Source organism: Dendropsophus ebraccatus, chromosome 3, assembly GCF_027789765.1.
Source record: "Dendropsophus ebraccatus isolate aDenEbr1 chromosome 3, aDenEbr1.pat, whole genome shotgun sequence".
NCBI classification, from domain to species: domain Eukaryota; kingdom Metazoa; phylum Chordata; class Amphibia; order Anura; family Hylidae; genus Dendropsophus; species Dendropsophus ebraccatus.
In genome coordinates, this window is record NC_091456.1 from 59,794,853 (window position 1) to 59,810,176 (window position 15,324).

General features: G+C 43.3%; 1 protein-coding gene across 2 annotated transcripts in view; it reads right to left on the reverse strand.

Annotated features, from left to right (window-relative positions):
* C3H9orf85 (chromosome 3 C9orf85 homolog) overlaps nt 1–15,324 on the reverse strand; it is a 33,059-nt gene that overhangs the window by 15,546 nt on the left and 2,189 nt on the right. For both annotated transcript variants that reach the window (XM_069961853.1, XM_069961852.1), the window contains exon 2: nt 6,217–6,323. In XM_069961853.1, coding sequence (XP_069817954.1) covers nt 6,217–6,323 — 107 coding nt within the window. The remainder of the gene's footprint in view (nt 1–6,216; nt 6,324–15,324) is intronic.

Here is a 15,324-nt window from a genome sequence, read left to right on the forward strand (position 1 = left end):
CGGTGCTCCAAGTAATGTGTCCAAACACACATCTTAAGGGCTCTGCGACACTAGCGTTTTTACACGAAACTGACGGATCCGTAAATTTTTTGTAAACGGATAGCTAAAGACGGATTTGCTAACGGATGTCAACGGATGCAAACGGATAGCAAAAAATGTTAGTGTATCCGTTTATTTTAGTAAAATTAGTGGAAGCTTGCAATATGTTTGCTTCCGTTGTCATCTGTTTGTAATTCCGTTCGTGTTTCAGTGGGTTTTTTTCAGCTCCTCCCCTTCCTTCCCAGAAGAACTTCCTGTCTTCTCTCCCCTTCTGCGCATGCTCCAACTAGAAAACGGAATGGGACGGAAACTTGAACAACGGATGCAAACGTATTAACTTTCCGTTTCGATCCGTCACCATTGACTATCATTATAAAAAAAATAAAAAAAACGGATTGCATCGATCCGTTTAAGTTCCGTTTTAAAAAAACGGAAAAAATATTGCAAACAAAATACTGCAAAATGTTTTCGTCTGTTCAGAAAAACGTAACTTGAAAGGATTGCATGCTAGCGGAGCACTATTTGGTCAAAGGGAGCGCAATAAAATATTATTAAAACCTATAGGATTATAACGGATCCTACAATTTCCATTTCGCTGTCTCCAAAACGGAAAAGAATGACGGAAATGTGCCGAAAGGACGAACGCTAATGTGAACGTAGCCTCATTGTTCTTAAAGGATGCTTCACATTTCAAAGAAGGCTTCCCGCACCATGTACTGTGTCCTTTTATTTCCTCTCTGCACAACAAAATTACACAGCATACGGAATGACCGGAAGTCACACAGCCTTCTTTGCAGATGACACCAAGCTTTGTAGTACAGTACAGTCTATGGAGAATGTGCAGATGTTACAGGATGACTTAGACACACTGAGTGTTTGGGCGTCCACTTGGCAAATGAGGTTCAATGTGGATAAATGTAAAGTTATGCACCTGGGTACTAATAACCCGCATGCATCATATGTCCTGGGGGGAGTTACACTGGGAGAGTCACTGATAGAGAAGGATCTGGGTGTACTTGTAGATAATAGACTACAGAACAGTACACAATGTCAGTCAGCTGCTTCTAAGGCCAGTAGGATATTGTCATGCATTAAAACAGGCATGGACTCACGGGACAGGGATATAATATTACCGCTTTATAAAGATTTGGTGCGGCCTCATCTGGAGTATGCTGTGCAGTTTTGGAACCCGATTCATAAAAAGGATGTTCTAGAGCTGGAGAGGGTACAAAGACGGGCAACTAAACTAATAAGGGGAATAGAGCATCTTAGTTATGAGAAGAGATTAAAAGAATTACATTTGTTTAGTCTGGAGAAGAGATGTTTAAGGGGAGATATGATTAACTTATTTAAATATATAAATGGCCCGTACAAGAAATATGGGGAAAAGATGTTCCAGGTAAAACACCCTCAAAGGAAAAGAGGGCACTGCCTCCGCCTGGAGAAAAAAAGGTTCAATCTCCGGAGGCGACAAGCCTTCTTTACCATGAGAACTGTGAATCTGTGGAACAGTCTACCACAGGATCTGGTCACAGCAACAACAGTAGAGGGCTTCAAAACAGGGCTAGACAAGTTCTTAGAGCAAAATAATATAAATGCATATGTATAGAACCTATCACCCCTCCCCCTTCCCTGTATCCATCCCCTCCTTGGTTGAACTTGATGGACATGTGTCTTTTTTCAACCGTATTAACTATGTAACTATGTAATATTATATGTCTCCTTTCTTACACATAGTTCTCTTATCAAAGTTCCAATATATCTCTTAGAAGAATCGAAGGCCAAAACATTTTAGAAGTGGGAAGGGATTTGAAACAAATCATAGAACCCAATTCCCCCCCCCCCCACCGTACAAAGGTGACTATAGTATACACTCACCGGCCACTTTATTAGGTACACCATGCTAGTAATGGGTTGGACCCCCTTTTGCCTTCAGAACTGCCTCAATTCTTCGTGGCACAGATACAACAAGGTGCTGGAAGCATTCCTCAGAGATTTTGGTCCATATTGACATGATGGCATCACACAGTTGCCACAGATTTGTCGGCTGCACATCCATGATGCGAATCTCCCGTTCCACCCCATCCCAAAGATGCTCTATTGGATTGAGATCTGGTGACTGTGGAGGCCATTTGAGTACAGTGAACTCATTGTCATGTTCAAGCAGAAATCGAGACTCATCAGACCAGGCAACGTTTTTCCAATCTTCTACTGTCCAATTTCGATGAGCTTGTGCAAATTGTAGCCTCAGTTTCCTGTTCTTAGCTGAAAGGAGTGGCACCCGGTGTGGTCTTCTGCTGCTGTAGCCCATCTGCCTCAAAGTTCAACGTACTGTGCGTTCAGAGATGCTCTTCTGCCTACCTTGGTTGTAATTGGCTATTTGAGTCACTGTTGCCTTTCTATCAGTTCAAACCAGTCTGCCCATTCTCTTCTGACCTCTGGCATCAACAAGGCATTTCCGCCCACAGAACTGCCGCTCACTGGATGTTTTTTCTTTTTCGGACCATTCTCTGTAAACCCTAGAGATGGTTGTGCGTGAAAATCCCAGTAGCTCAGCAGTTTCTGGAATACTCAGACCAGCCCTTCTGGCACCAACAACCATGCCACGTTCAAAGGCACTCAAATCACCTTTCTTCCCCATACTGATGCTCGGTTTGAACTGCAGGAGATTGTCTTGACCATGTCTACATGCCTAAATGCACCATGTGATTGGCTGATTAGAAATTAAGCGGTAACGTGCAGTTGGACAGGAGTACCTAATAAAGTGGCTGGTGAGTGTATGTGCAATGTATTGTGCCTTAGGGCTCGGCCACACTAGCGTTTTTCTTAGTTTCTAACAGATCCGTCTATATTAATTAAATGGATGAGCATAAACTGATGAGCAGACTGATGCAAACTGATTGCAAAATGTTCATCTTTTTTTAATGGTCCGTTTGTATTTTGGCTTAAAAAAACTGACTTTTGTACATCAGTTTGCATCCGTTTACATCAGTAAGCATCCGTTTTTCTATCCGTTTATTTTTCTTCTTCGGTTTCTTGCTGCTTCTGCGCATTCTCAGTGCAAAAACGGATGAAAAAAACGCATGTGAACGGAAATACCTTCCGTTTTAGATCCGTCCTCATTGACTACACTTCCGTTCGTGATCCGTTTTTTTAAGCGGAAAGAAAAATACTGCAAACACTATTCTTTCTTCAGTTAAAAAAAAACGGATCTTGAACGGATTGCATGCAAACGGAGCACAATTAGGGCAAACGGAGCACACTAAAATAGCATGGGAATCTATGGGGATTTTAACGGATCCGACAGTTTCCGTTTTGCTTACTCTAAAATGGAAAAGGTAGACGGAATAGTGCCGGATGGTCAAACGCTAATGTGAACGTAGCCTAACATGGACAAAATATAATATGGCATCAAACTAAATGGATGGAAACTTCCAGTCATTAGAAACATTTATCTGGCAAACTAATATAAGCACTTTCTGCAGACCGTCAGGCATATATGAAATAGTTTATGTTTTCAAAATGTAGCATAATTTGAAACTACTATGCACTGGCCAAAAAGAAACCATCAGATTATTTCAATCTATCAAAATCCAAGAATAACAAAGTCATAGATGGGGAAAGAAATCCCAGCCATATAATCTAAGAATAATGGTCTATTGAAAAGAGTGGTTGTACTGGATGTAAATAGAGACAAAGCAAGTTGTCTCGAAAATTAGTGATGTGTCTGGAAAATAATATCCTCTAAAACAACTAAAACTCCCCCAGGATTGGTCGTTCTAAGAGGCTGATCATATGACACACAGAATGTTATTAAAATAACCTTGAAGGGAATGGTATGAATAGCTAGGCGGCTTGTGTGCATTACATAGAGACATGTGCACTCATCTTCCAGGAACACTGTAAACGGGAAATATTTTACAGTTATTTCATGGGCATGAAGTCTAAACAGAAATGACGTTATACACAAGAAGCCACACCAATTACTAGAACCATAGGGTAGAAATGCTCAGCTGTTCCTGCCCAGCACTACTTGGCTATCAGGTATACTTTCTATAAATCCGTACACTGCTCATACAGCTGTCCATGTGAGAGCTCAGCAACGTCCACTGGAAATGAACAGGCAATTCTACCCACTTGTTTCAGCGACCAAACTCCTACTAATCACTTTTGAGAGGCCAGCAGAAAAGTTCCTGTAAAAGGAATCAGTCACCTGAAAATCACTTCAAGCACAATCTGACCCCCAAAAACCGTTTATACCTTCGGATAGCTGCTTTTAATCCAAGATCTGTCCTGGGGTCCGTTTGGCAGGTGATGCAGTTATTGTCCTAAAAAACTAACTTTTAAATCTTGCAGCCCTGAGTCAAATTGGCGTGGCCTAGAGTGTGTGTGCAATAGGATTGCGACACCCCCTCGATCCCTCCTCCCCGCCCTCTTCACCATTAGGAATGCCACTGGAACATTTTTCCTATTCCTCACCTGTGTGAACACTGCACATGGGCTGGATCGTTAAGGCACCTGTGCAGTGCTCACACAGGTGAGGAATAGCCAGAAAAGGTAGGCTAGAATCGGGGAGTTATTCCAGCCCGGGCTGTAGAACGCCTCTTTAACACCAGGGGGAGTTAGCATTGGGATGGCAGCAGACTGGACAGTTAAACTGTACCTGTAAGTCCTAGAGGTACCAAAAGTTTTTATCAGTCACAGTGTTCAGACCCTGAACGATCAGTAGAACAAGTGGGGAGACTGTTGCACACTCCTCTCCTGCCCCGCCTGCAAGAAGTGGATAGACTCATAGACCGACATTAAGAGTCCATCCAGCTCACATTAGGAATCCATCCAGGCCACATGACAAGGAATGCTGCGCTCCCAGCATCATAATGAATCGTGATGCTGGGAGCTCAGAAACCAGTTCCGCAGCACATCGTCCGTATATATGGACCATGCTCGAAATGTGTGAAAGCCCTCTTACTCTCCAAGGCTGTTTAAGTGCGTATCTGTGTAGCATGAAGATTTCAAATGGTTCAGGGTTCCTGGCAACATAATAAATCGTGATGACAGGAGTTCCGTATTTCCGTCCACAGCACATCTTCTGTGCACGGACCACAATCACAGAACTTGTGAATGCCCCCTAAGTAAAGACCTCTGATTGAACAAGTGCGGCATATCTTGAAATGTAATTGCCACAATCACTATTGGTCATAGAATTTAGAACTAGTCAGCACACGTCTATACACCCCTTGCTTAGCCCATTGGTTAATGTGGGGCAGTCAGAAAGGGTTGAATGCATAATTGTATAAAGTCTAAAATGCTGGGTGGCACATTTTTTCAATGTGTCCGGTCTATACTTTTACAAGGTATATGGGTATGGTGGTTTAATTTTTTTTTTTATTTAATTTTTTTATTTTTATCAGTATTTGTCAGAAGTTTAAAATTTCTGTTGAGGAAAGGGTTTATATTGAAGATTAAGATAATTAAAGGAGGAGAAGTCCAGGCTGGGCAATTTTTTTGTACCAGGGAGGGGGAGGCTGAAAGAAATAACATGCTCTTACCTCCCTGACATCAGCGCTGATGCAGTGTACTGCCACTCCGGTCCCTTGCCGCTTCTTGGTCTGCTTTGGGACCCGGGTCGTGTGACGTGTCAGGCCCGCTCAGCCAGTTAACGGCAGAGGTGGGTCCCCGTTAGTGGATCTGACACGTCATAACCTGGGTCCCAACTCAGACCAGGAAGCGTCCGGGCACTATACAAAACTATTTGTAGCAGGACTAGAATACACCATGGTATAAGAGTCTACTGTATAATATACTATTGCCATTTTTATTAACAGACAAATGTTCAAGGCATTTACTGTCACGTTTGAATAGCAGAGACAATGGGCCTATGAATCTAGCATAAATGGTAAAGCTAACCGGCAGGTGTATTACCTTTTTAGGTTCTGTTTTAAGTGACATCACTGCCCCTTTTAATAATGGATCTCTTTCAAGAAAGATTTTATATACAATGCTAATGTTCCAGCCACGCGCTTTATAGAAGAAGTTTCAGATTTCAGATAAAAGCTTTATTGTTTTCCCAACTCATTCATGTTTTCCCCAAAGGCATTAGCAGGAAGCTTGCGGAGGCCGTGTAAATTCCCTGGCTCTGGAGCGGCAGCATCTAGGTAATACACCACTGTCACTTACCATTTCTTAGGCTGAGACAAGGGCTTGTACTTGCTGAATTTCACACGCCATTCCAGGACATCTTTACAGCGCTGGCATACGCCATCATGTTCTTTACAATTTATCTTCTAAAAGGCAAACATGAAAAAGTAAATACACATAAAGAAATATGGTATATCTAAACAAAATACAGAAGATTTTGGCTGCAGTCACACACGGTCAGGTCAAGTGCTGGCACAGTCACTGTTTACTGATCCGGATAAGCAAATAGTGGACATACTACTGCTTACTAGTAATGCAAATAAAAGGGCATATTCCCATATGTCTAAGTTTAGGTCTGTGATCCATTCTTAAGGCGCTGCTTATGAGGTATTCCTTCCCAGATCATCACAGATCAATACTATGAGTCATCTTTTACAAATCTACTTCACAAGCAGTATGATGATGTGTTGCTATTTCTAGGACATTTATATAATACAGTCCAAGTATACTGAATGGTTGGTGTAAAATCCTTGCAGTCCAAATGTACAACCATGAGAGCCTCCCTGGCAAGTCATATACGTAACGGCAGATAAGTCTTATGCTTTACCATTTCATCCCCCCCCCCCAAATAAAAATTCTGCTGAATTGCACTGCTTAAAGGGGTGCTCCAGCGTGGGGGCACTTTTTTGGGGGGACCGGGGAGGAGGTGGCTGAAATAAAAGGCATCCACTTACCTCCCCGGTTCCAGCGGCGGTTCCCGAATCACTGCACTCCGGTGCTCGGTTCCCGGCCGCTTCCTGGTGTCTGACGCCGCCCGAGACGCTACGTCTCAGGGCCGCTCAGCCACTCAGTGAAGGAGGCGGGATCAGAGTGCACTTCAAACGTTTTTCCTTATGTCATTTTTGCTACCGGTAGCACAAAAAGAACTTCTGCAGCCAATACAGGTTGCACAGGTAGTCAAGCTAATCCAGGACCAGGTAGGCACATCTCTGGAGTATGGTGCAGATACTTGGACACGTATTGTTACACGAGGCATCAACCCAGCAGTGAGACCTGTCTTCACAGTTCACCACCTTGCAATTTGACTCCCATTTGTTTGAGAATTCCCAGATCCCAAATTGGCACCCTGTTTTCTACTGGCACCCTGTCTTCTGACAGCAGGAGGCATATCTTTGCAGGATCTTGCAACGCTCGACATTCTAGCCAAAAAGTACCCCGATCGCTGTAAGGTACAGGCAGGAAATCCTCTGAGCCACTGTCAGACCTTGCAGTAGGCCCTCGGTTCCTGCTGGTGCAAGACAATGCCTGGTGTCATGTGGTCAGAGTGTGCAGGCAGTTCCTGGATAACAAAAGCATCAATGCCAGTGACTGCCCCTCACAGGCACATGGGAGCAATATACTGTGCCGCTATGATAAAATTCATGCCAATTGGATCTGGCAGTGATTTCAACGATTTCAGGTGTGATCTGGAATCCAGCCATTCAATGGGTGGATGACTCACTGACTGTCGATACATCGTTTTGTTTTATATGAGTGAAGATTTTCAATTAAGATCAATATCGGATCTTGATGAACAACTGATTCAAACAAATATTTAAAATTATCTTTTTTTCTTGCTTGCAGCGGAACATACAAAAAAATTCATAAAAGGTGAATGGATTGATGAAAACAGACAACACAAAAGCATTCACACACCTAAGCTACTTTGATGCTTCTTGAATGACACATCTGAGGTTCAAAAAGTTATATAATTATGGTAAGCCTTTGAAGTTTTTCAAGCATAAGATTTTTCAGATGATCACATACACAAGTAAACTAGTACCACTGCACTATTATTATGGACACCTTTGGGTCTTTGACACATCCAGATGCACAATCTTGGTCATGTACAGAATGTACCGATACAGGCTATGTTCCCACAGAGTATTTTTGCAACCAAGGTGTGGATTAAAAACACAGAAAGGCTATGTTCTCACACTGTTGGAATTGAGTGGATGGCCGCCATTTGATTGTAAATAATGACCCCTATTTTACGGCCAATGTTTTAGAACAGCAATTGTTTGCCTTTAAATGGCGGCCATCCACTCAATTTCAATTGTGTAAACATAGCTTTTCTGTGTTTTTAATCCACTCCTGGTTTGGTTGCAAAATACTGACCAATATACTAAGCAAAAATACTCTGTGGGAACATAGCTACAATTTGTGCTATAATAAACTCCAAGGACATAGAACAGTGCCTCATACAACCCTGTAGAAGCACAAAAACAGAATACAGCGGAATACTACAGCGAGGCTTGCAGACTTGATGCAAAAGGTGTCCGTATTACGCCTGTAAGAAACCAGCCTTAGGATATGTTCACACAGTGTTTTCATCGGTCTTTAGGCCAGTCATTTTTCAACCAAAAGCAGGAGTAAGTTGAATACACTAAACTGTGTAAATCTTTCCATTATAATTTTGTCTGTCAGTTCCCCTTCTGATTTTGGTGGAAAAAATACTGACCATATGACTCACAGAAATACTATCTATGAACATAGCCTTATAGTGATTAATGGAACTTTAACACGTACCGAGTTTGCAGCGGATTATACGCTAGGAGTTCTGCAACGAAATTGGCTGTGATACTCTGTAGCGTCATTCCCTATGGCTCTGCATTCTCGCAGCGGAATGGCTAACACATTACCTGTCTGCACTCCAGTCTGCTTCTCCAGCCCCTGGGTCACCGACTTCTCGCTCATCCAATCAGTAGCTGCAGCAGGACAGCAATTACCCTGGAGCCAGAGAAGCAAGCAGGAGAGGGGACAGGTAAAGTATGAGAATGTAGAGCCATAAGCAATGAGTACAGGTATCACAGTGAATTTCGCTGTGGAACTCTGTGCATACCCTAAAGGGAAACTATTGACAGGTTAGAAGTACCTAACCTGCTGATATGTCCCTATAGTGCAAGGAGGGGTGAGAATGAAAGTAAGGTGTTTTTTTTACCTTCATCCTCCACGCACTTTTCATTTTTCGTTCTTTAGTTTAAAGTGTAACTGTCATTTATTTTTTATTTTCTTTATTGCAGAAATCAGTAGTATAAGCGATTTTCAGAAACTCTATAATATTTTTTATTAGGCAAAAAAGCCTCTTTCTGTACTCAAAAAGCAATTTCCCAGCCTCCCCCCCCCCCCGACTTCTTATCTGTGCATTATCAGGCAAACACGTCTTCATTACAGAGAAGCCAGTGAAGACGGGTTCTGCTGTCTCCATTATATCCTATAGAGGGGGGAGGGGCCGAGGGAGATGAGCAAGCAAGAAGAGCAGATATGAAGGTCAGCTGTTTGTAGACTGTCTGGGCACCTAAAACGCTGGATTCAGAGGTCAGAAAGGTCAGTGCTTATCTAGGAACTTGCTAAGAGAAGATTGCAGGGTGCTGTGCAGGACTGCTCCGTGCTCACTCACTCCTCTTAGCCCCTCCCCTCTCCATAGAGCATAATGGTCACAGAAATCCTGCCTCTCCTGAAGTGAGGGGGGACCTACAAAATCAGTTTTCAGTACAGAAGGAAACTCTTTTAGTAAATAAAACCTATTACAGAGTTTCTTAAAATCGCTTGTACTATAGATATTTATTGTTTTTCAGAAAAATGACAGTTACGCTTTGACTCATATGCTAATGAGGTGGTTTGGTGCATCGGGGGTTTGACTATCATGCAGCAAAGGCTACACGGGAATTGTTGGCGATGTCCGTGCAGCCCTTGCTTTGGTGTAAAATAATAAAGAGATGTACTTACCTGCATGAAGCAGCGGGCAGCACATCTGTGCTGTCAGTTTTTAGGGTTGCACGAATGATACAAGGATGGTTCTTGCAGCCAGGCAACTCGATTTGTTGTGCTGTGTAAAGACACTACAAGCAAGCGCCCGTTTGCAGCCGCTCGCAGCCAACAAATCTTTGCTTTTGAAAGGATCTTTACCTTCATTCATAAGAATAAATTCCAGATTTCTGAGGGTTAGTGCACCATTCTCTCCTATATCTAATATCAAGACAGACATGCATCCTTTAGTGGATGGGTATACAGCAGAGAGGAACCTGCTGTGTATGTCATTATAGACCAGCAATCTTGTAGGGGGAGGAAGATCAATTCCGTTAATGATGGGAAGCTATTACGCAGGCGACATTCCCATTGTCATAATTATTGATATTATTATGTAAGGAGTGGACAGCTGTAATAGTCATGTAAGAGGGCGGGCGGTGGAGGGAAAAGGTCATATGCAAGCACTGCAATTCATGTTAAAGGAGAAGGGGAGGATGATGGCAGAGGGATGCTCAGTGTCCCTCCAGTGCCCTGTGTCCCTCAGTGTCCCCCTGCCATCATCCTCTCCAGCAGCCACAGCCCGCACAACTCTGGGAGTCGGATCGTTGCAAATATACTGTTTCAGGGTACATTCACGTGCTGTAAATATCAGGGCTGTATTACATTGGCCGATATTGTGGATAAGCAAGTGCTGATCTGCTAGATTGGTGCTCGCTTTCAGAGCCTATAAAACGGCTCGACTATCAATGCAAACAGGGCTGCACGGATATTGTTAGCGATGTCTGTGCAGCCCTTGCTGTATATAGAAAATAAAAAAGTTTTTTACATTCCTCTCCACGCTTCCCTTCTAGCTTTTCCCCACTGTCAGGAGTAGCCATTGAAGCTTCTACACCTGTCTCTGAAGTGACAGGCGGCTCAGCCAATCACTGGCCGAGATGGGACAGGGCCGTGGCCATTGATTGGCTGAAAAGCCTGTCACTTCAGAGACTGTCACTGAAGTTCCAGTGGCATCTGCAGGGCGCAGGCAGAACATAGAATAACACCGGGGAGTGTGGACAGGTATGTATAAAGTTTATTTACTTGTTCTGCACATTGGTCAGCCTTTGGCTGCACATCAGCTATTACACGTATTACACATGTTGAAAGACAACAAGGAGCTGAAGATAATTTCTTTAGCTGATTGTTGTCTTTATTACACAGCGATAATCTGCCGAATCAGCCAGGTTATCGCTCCATTTAATAGGGCCTTAACTAATTGATTAAAGTATTACATTTGCAGCAGATTATGTACTTGTCAATGTGCCCTTAGGTTATGTTCACACATACTTAATTTGCTGTGGATTTCATGCTGCAGATTTTATGGAAATGGTAATTATTACCTTTAATACATGATGACTATTTATACCTGCATGATCATACTCGAAGACTCGTCGGGAGTTCAAACTTTTTTTTGTATTTTTTTAGGTTTTTCTATGGAGGAGTGAATACAGTATTTTTTTTATGAAGCCTGGATGGATGACAGGTAAATATTAATAAATCGTGGCCATATTTACCATATTACTAATGTGCTACATTAAAGTCTTTGGAAACACCACTGTCCGTGCATGCACTGTAAAAAGTAAAAAATACAAATTTGCTCATAGACTCATAGACTCAATATAGCACATTATTATTTTCAAAATGTTGCTGCATTTTATAACTTTTCGACTGTCATACTTAATTTTTATTGTACAGTGTGCAGAAAAAAGCAAACATGTGCCATGTCATAGAGACAAAAGACTTTTTTTTCAACATGAAAAAAGTTTTTGAGGGGTTGGGGTCTGAGTGATAAGACTCCCACTGAACAGGGAGAAGTGCTCAGCTAGCGACAGTGAGAAATGCTTAGCTGAACACCTATCCCCGCTCATTCTTGAGACACCCAGCAATATTATACCAACACACACAGCTCTCCTCTACACACACACACACACCTCTGCTAGACATACACACACCCAGCACTGCTATGCCAACATACACATTCATATTAATTTTTAATACAGAGAAGTCCCTGCCATCCGTACCTACTGTGTTTTTCCAAAAATTAGACAGGGTCTTATATTTTGTTCTCAGATAAAAAAGGGCTAGGGATTATTTTAAAAGTAGGCCTTACATCTTTCCATGAACAACAGTCACCCATTATAAATCGACTTCTTTCTTGTACTCCATAAAATAGCTTTTTCTTTTCAAACTCACATTGTGTAGGATTAATGTGCCATTACCTATACAGCATACTAGCTAGAGATGAGAAAATCTATTCCCAGATCTGTGGATCCCAAATCTGTGGACTCAGGAAGCAAAAGGCAGGAGTCTGGGGCAGCACTCGCAGGCAGGTGAGCGGATTTTGCTCTGCTGTGGCAAAAGGCAGTGGGACATTGGTTAGGGGCTATGATATGCCTATTCTCTGTCTCCATGACATCATGTGACATAACCAAGTGCTGGAGGTGCTGACTGTAACTAGGGCTTATTTATGGAGCAGGGTTTATATTTTAAAGCGACTCCGTACCCACAATCTGTCCCCCCCAAACCACTTGTACCTTCCATTACCCATCCATGGTCCATGGCTCCCCTTGCCGTCCGCTTCTCCCCAAGTCCTGCGTGCTGCAGCTTCAGAGCGGCCTGTCTAAGCTGACAGGCCGCTCAGCCAATCACTTGCCGGGACCGGCATGGCCAGTGATTGGTTGAGCGGCCTGTCAGCTGAGATAGGCCGCTCTGAAGCTGCAGCGCGCAGGACCAGGGAGGAGCGGATGGCAAGGGGAGCCCTGGACCAGGGACAGGTAATGTATGCAGTTTAAGCAAGGGTTGCAAGGACATCGGTAACAATGTCCATGTAGCCCTTGTTAACCTAATATTGGGCCGTGTAATAGGCCCAGTAAACGAGAGCCGATCTAGCAGATCGGTGCTCGTTTACAGTTATTATCAGGTCGAGTAATAGTACCCTTACAGCTATAATGTAAATGGTAAATACGCTACTCTTTATATTGCATTGACTACCTGCAATGTAATTACACCAGATCCACTACTGAAACTAACAACAGGCCTCTCCTCATTCCCCCATACAGCTCTCACTGTCAGGTCCCTCCATCAATATTTGAAAACAGGTTTTGGTCTAGAACATATTTGCGAGGTGAGACACCTTCTGGTGAAAGCCTTTTTTCTTATGAAAATAGATTTAGAACCTGCATTCCAGGCAACGTATAGTGAACTAGTGAAGCACAGATGCCTCTCACAGATCAGGTGGAAAAACCGGCTGCACCACTGAAACCTCATAGCTTTGGCTTCTCCAATACCCCCTGCCACTTTTCTTGGGTAACAAACAAAACTTCTTCTCTTCTAAAGTTGTCTCTTGTCCGATATATCTAGATGATATATGAGTGTTTGGTACGGATCAATTTATTACAACAAAGTGATTGGATTTCAAATCAGTCGTCCACTTGACGAATTCCCTAGGGCTCCTAAGGGAGATAATATATAGGAGATTTTAGAATAGATAGGATTTTCTCCATTATCATCTAAGTATAGATATGTGTCAGAGCAATATCAGAGCATTGGGGACGCTAAGCCTGCCTCCATTCCATACAGCAGGCAGAATTGCAGATTAAGAAACCGGCGCAGACGGCGGCAGTTTAAAAAAAATGGACCGTGCTACCAGGATGTACACACCGGCACCGACCAGGTTAAAAAAAGTTTAACACTAAGCGAAGTGGTACACTGGCTTTACACTAGGGGTGGGCGATATACCAGTAAGATGCTGTTACAGTTCATGGGGTCGGGTAACCGACCTGATCTTCAGTATTTGCCCCGTCCCCCTTAATCCACCGCTGCCCGGTTAATACATTACCCGTCTGCGCTCCGGCCTGCTTCTGTGGATGCCGGCTCCCTGATGTCCTGCTCAGCCAATCAGAGCGCTGTCCTGCTGCAGTCACAGATTGGCTGAGCGGAACGTCAGGGAGCCGGGATCCACAGAAGCAGGCCAGGGCGCAGACGGGTAAAATGAAAATTTCGCTGTGATGATGTAAACCCATACAAAATGACAGGACCGGGAATAGCAGAGGATCTTGTACGTGTGAACCCACCCTAAGGGTATATCCACGCATACAAGATGTACAGCAGACTTGAAGCTGCAGATCTGTTCAATTACTTCATTAGGGTGCGTTCACACGTACAGGATCTGCAGCAGGTTTGATAACAATGTAACTAAATAACTGAGCACAGCAAATCTGCTGCGGATCCTCACTGATATCTGCAAGTTCCTGCAACATAAAGCTGTGCAAGTTTTTTTAAAAAATTTTTGTCTAGTCAAATCCTCCAAAATAAATGGCACCAGAAGGAATTCTCAGTGGGTCAGTGGGATCCTTTGGTGTTCCTTGGCCCTGTATGGAGCCTCCGGCACAGTCACTTTTAATATTTGGATACGAAGGAACAAGCAAGATTTGTTTCTGTTCAGAAGAAACAGACAGAAGTCCGTTCAAATTGAAGCCTGCTGCATTCGTGTCGATTTGTTATCTTTTTTTAGGATTCATTCATTATGATGCATCCATGTAGATTCATTTAGGATTCGTTCAACATGAATGACACAATGCAGATGTGAACACAGCCTAAATCAATCATACGGATATTTCAATGGGTTAGACAAACGCAATGTGAACAGGCCCACATTACATTAACTGGTCCCTCTGCCTGTTAATCATCCCATGACAGGCAGCAAGCAGTGACTAGTCGCGGTCAGCTCTTCGCCACGATGACTAGTTGCCACCCCTCTCCCAGCCTTGTGTCCCACAGTAAAACATGTTTTTTCCCTGATGTAAAGATAACCCTGCAGACGTGACTCGTATGGTAGAGGAGCTGCAATAATAATCTACAGGGTACAGTTAGGAGCCATATGAGCACAATCATGCTGCATTTTCCACTACCACTAGGTTACATTCGCACTACCAGACATGGTTGTCCAAAACAAAGTTGTTTGACCCTTGCATTTAAACCAATGAGCGGATTTCTTATTCACACCGGTGGTACAGTGATATGCTACAGATCTGTGATTATTGATAGTAGTGACATACGGGGTATACAGGCACTCATCACTGCAGCCGTGTAAACTATAGCAGCTCCAGCATCACACATGGGTGCAGATAGCGTCATCCTTTGGCTTCCACAATTATACGCATTGGAAGCTAAAAGCATCATTAATACCAATTGATGCTGTCCAGAGCCACATCTGTGCTAGATGGAAGGCCCAGCCATGACTAGCACTGAAACGCGTCAGCACTATGGTGATAACCTTTAACCCCTAGACGACCCTGGATGTACCTGTACGCCTTGGAT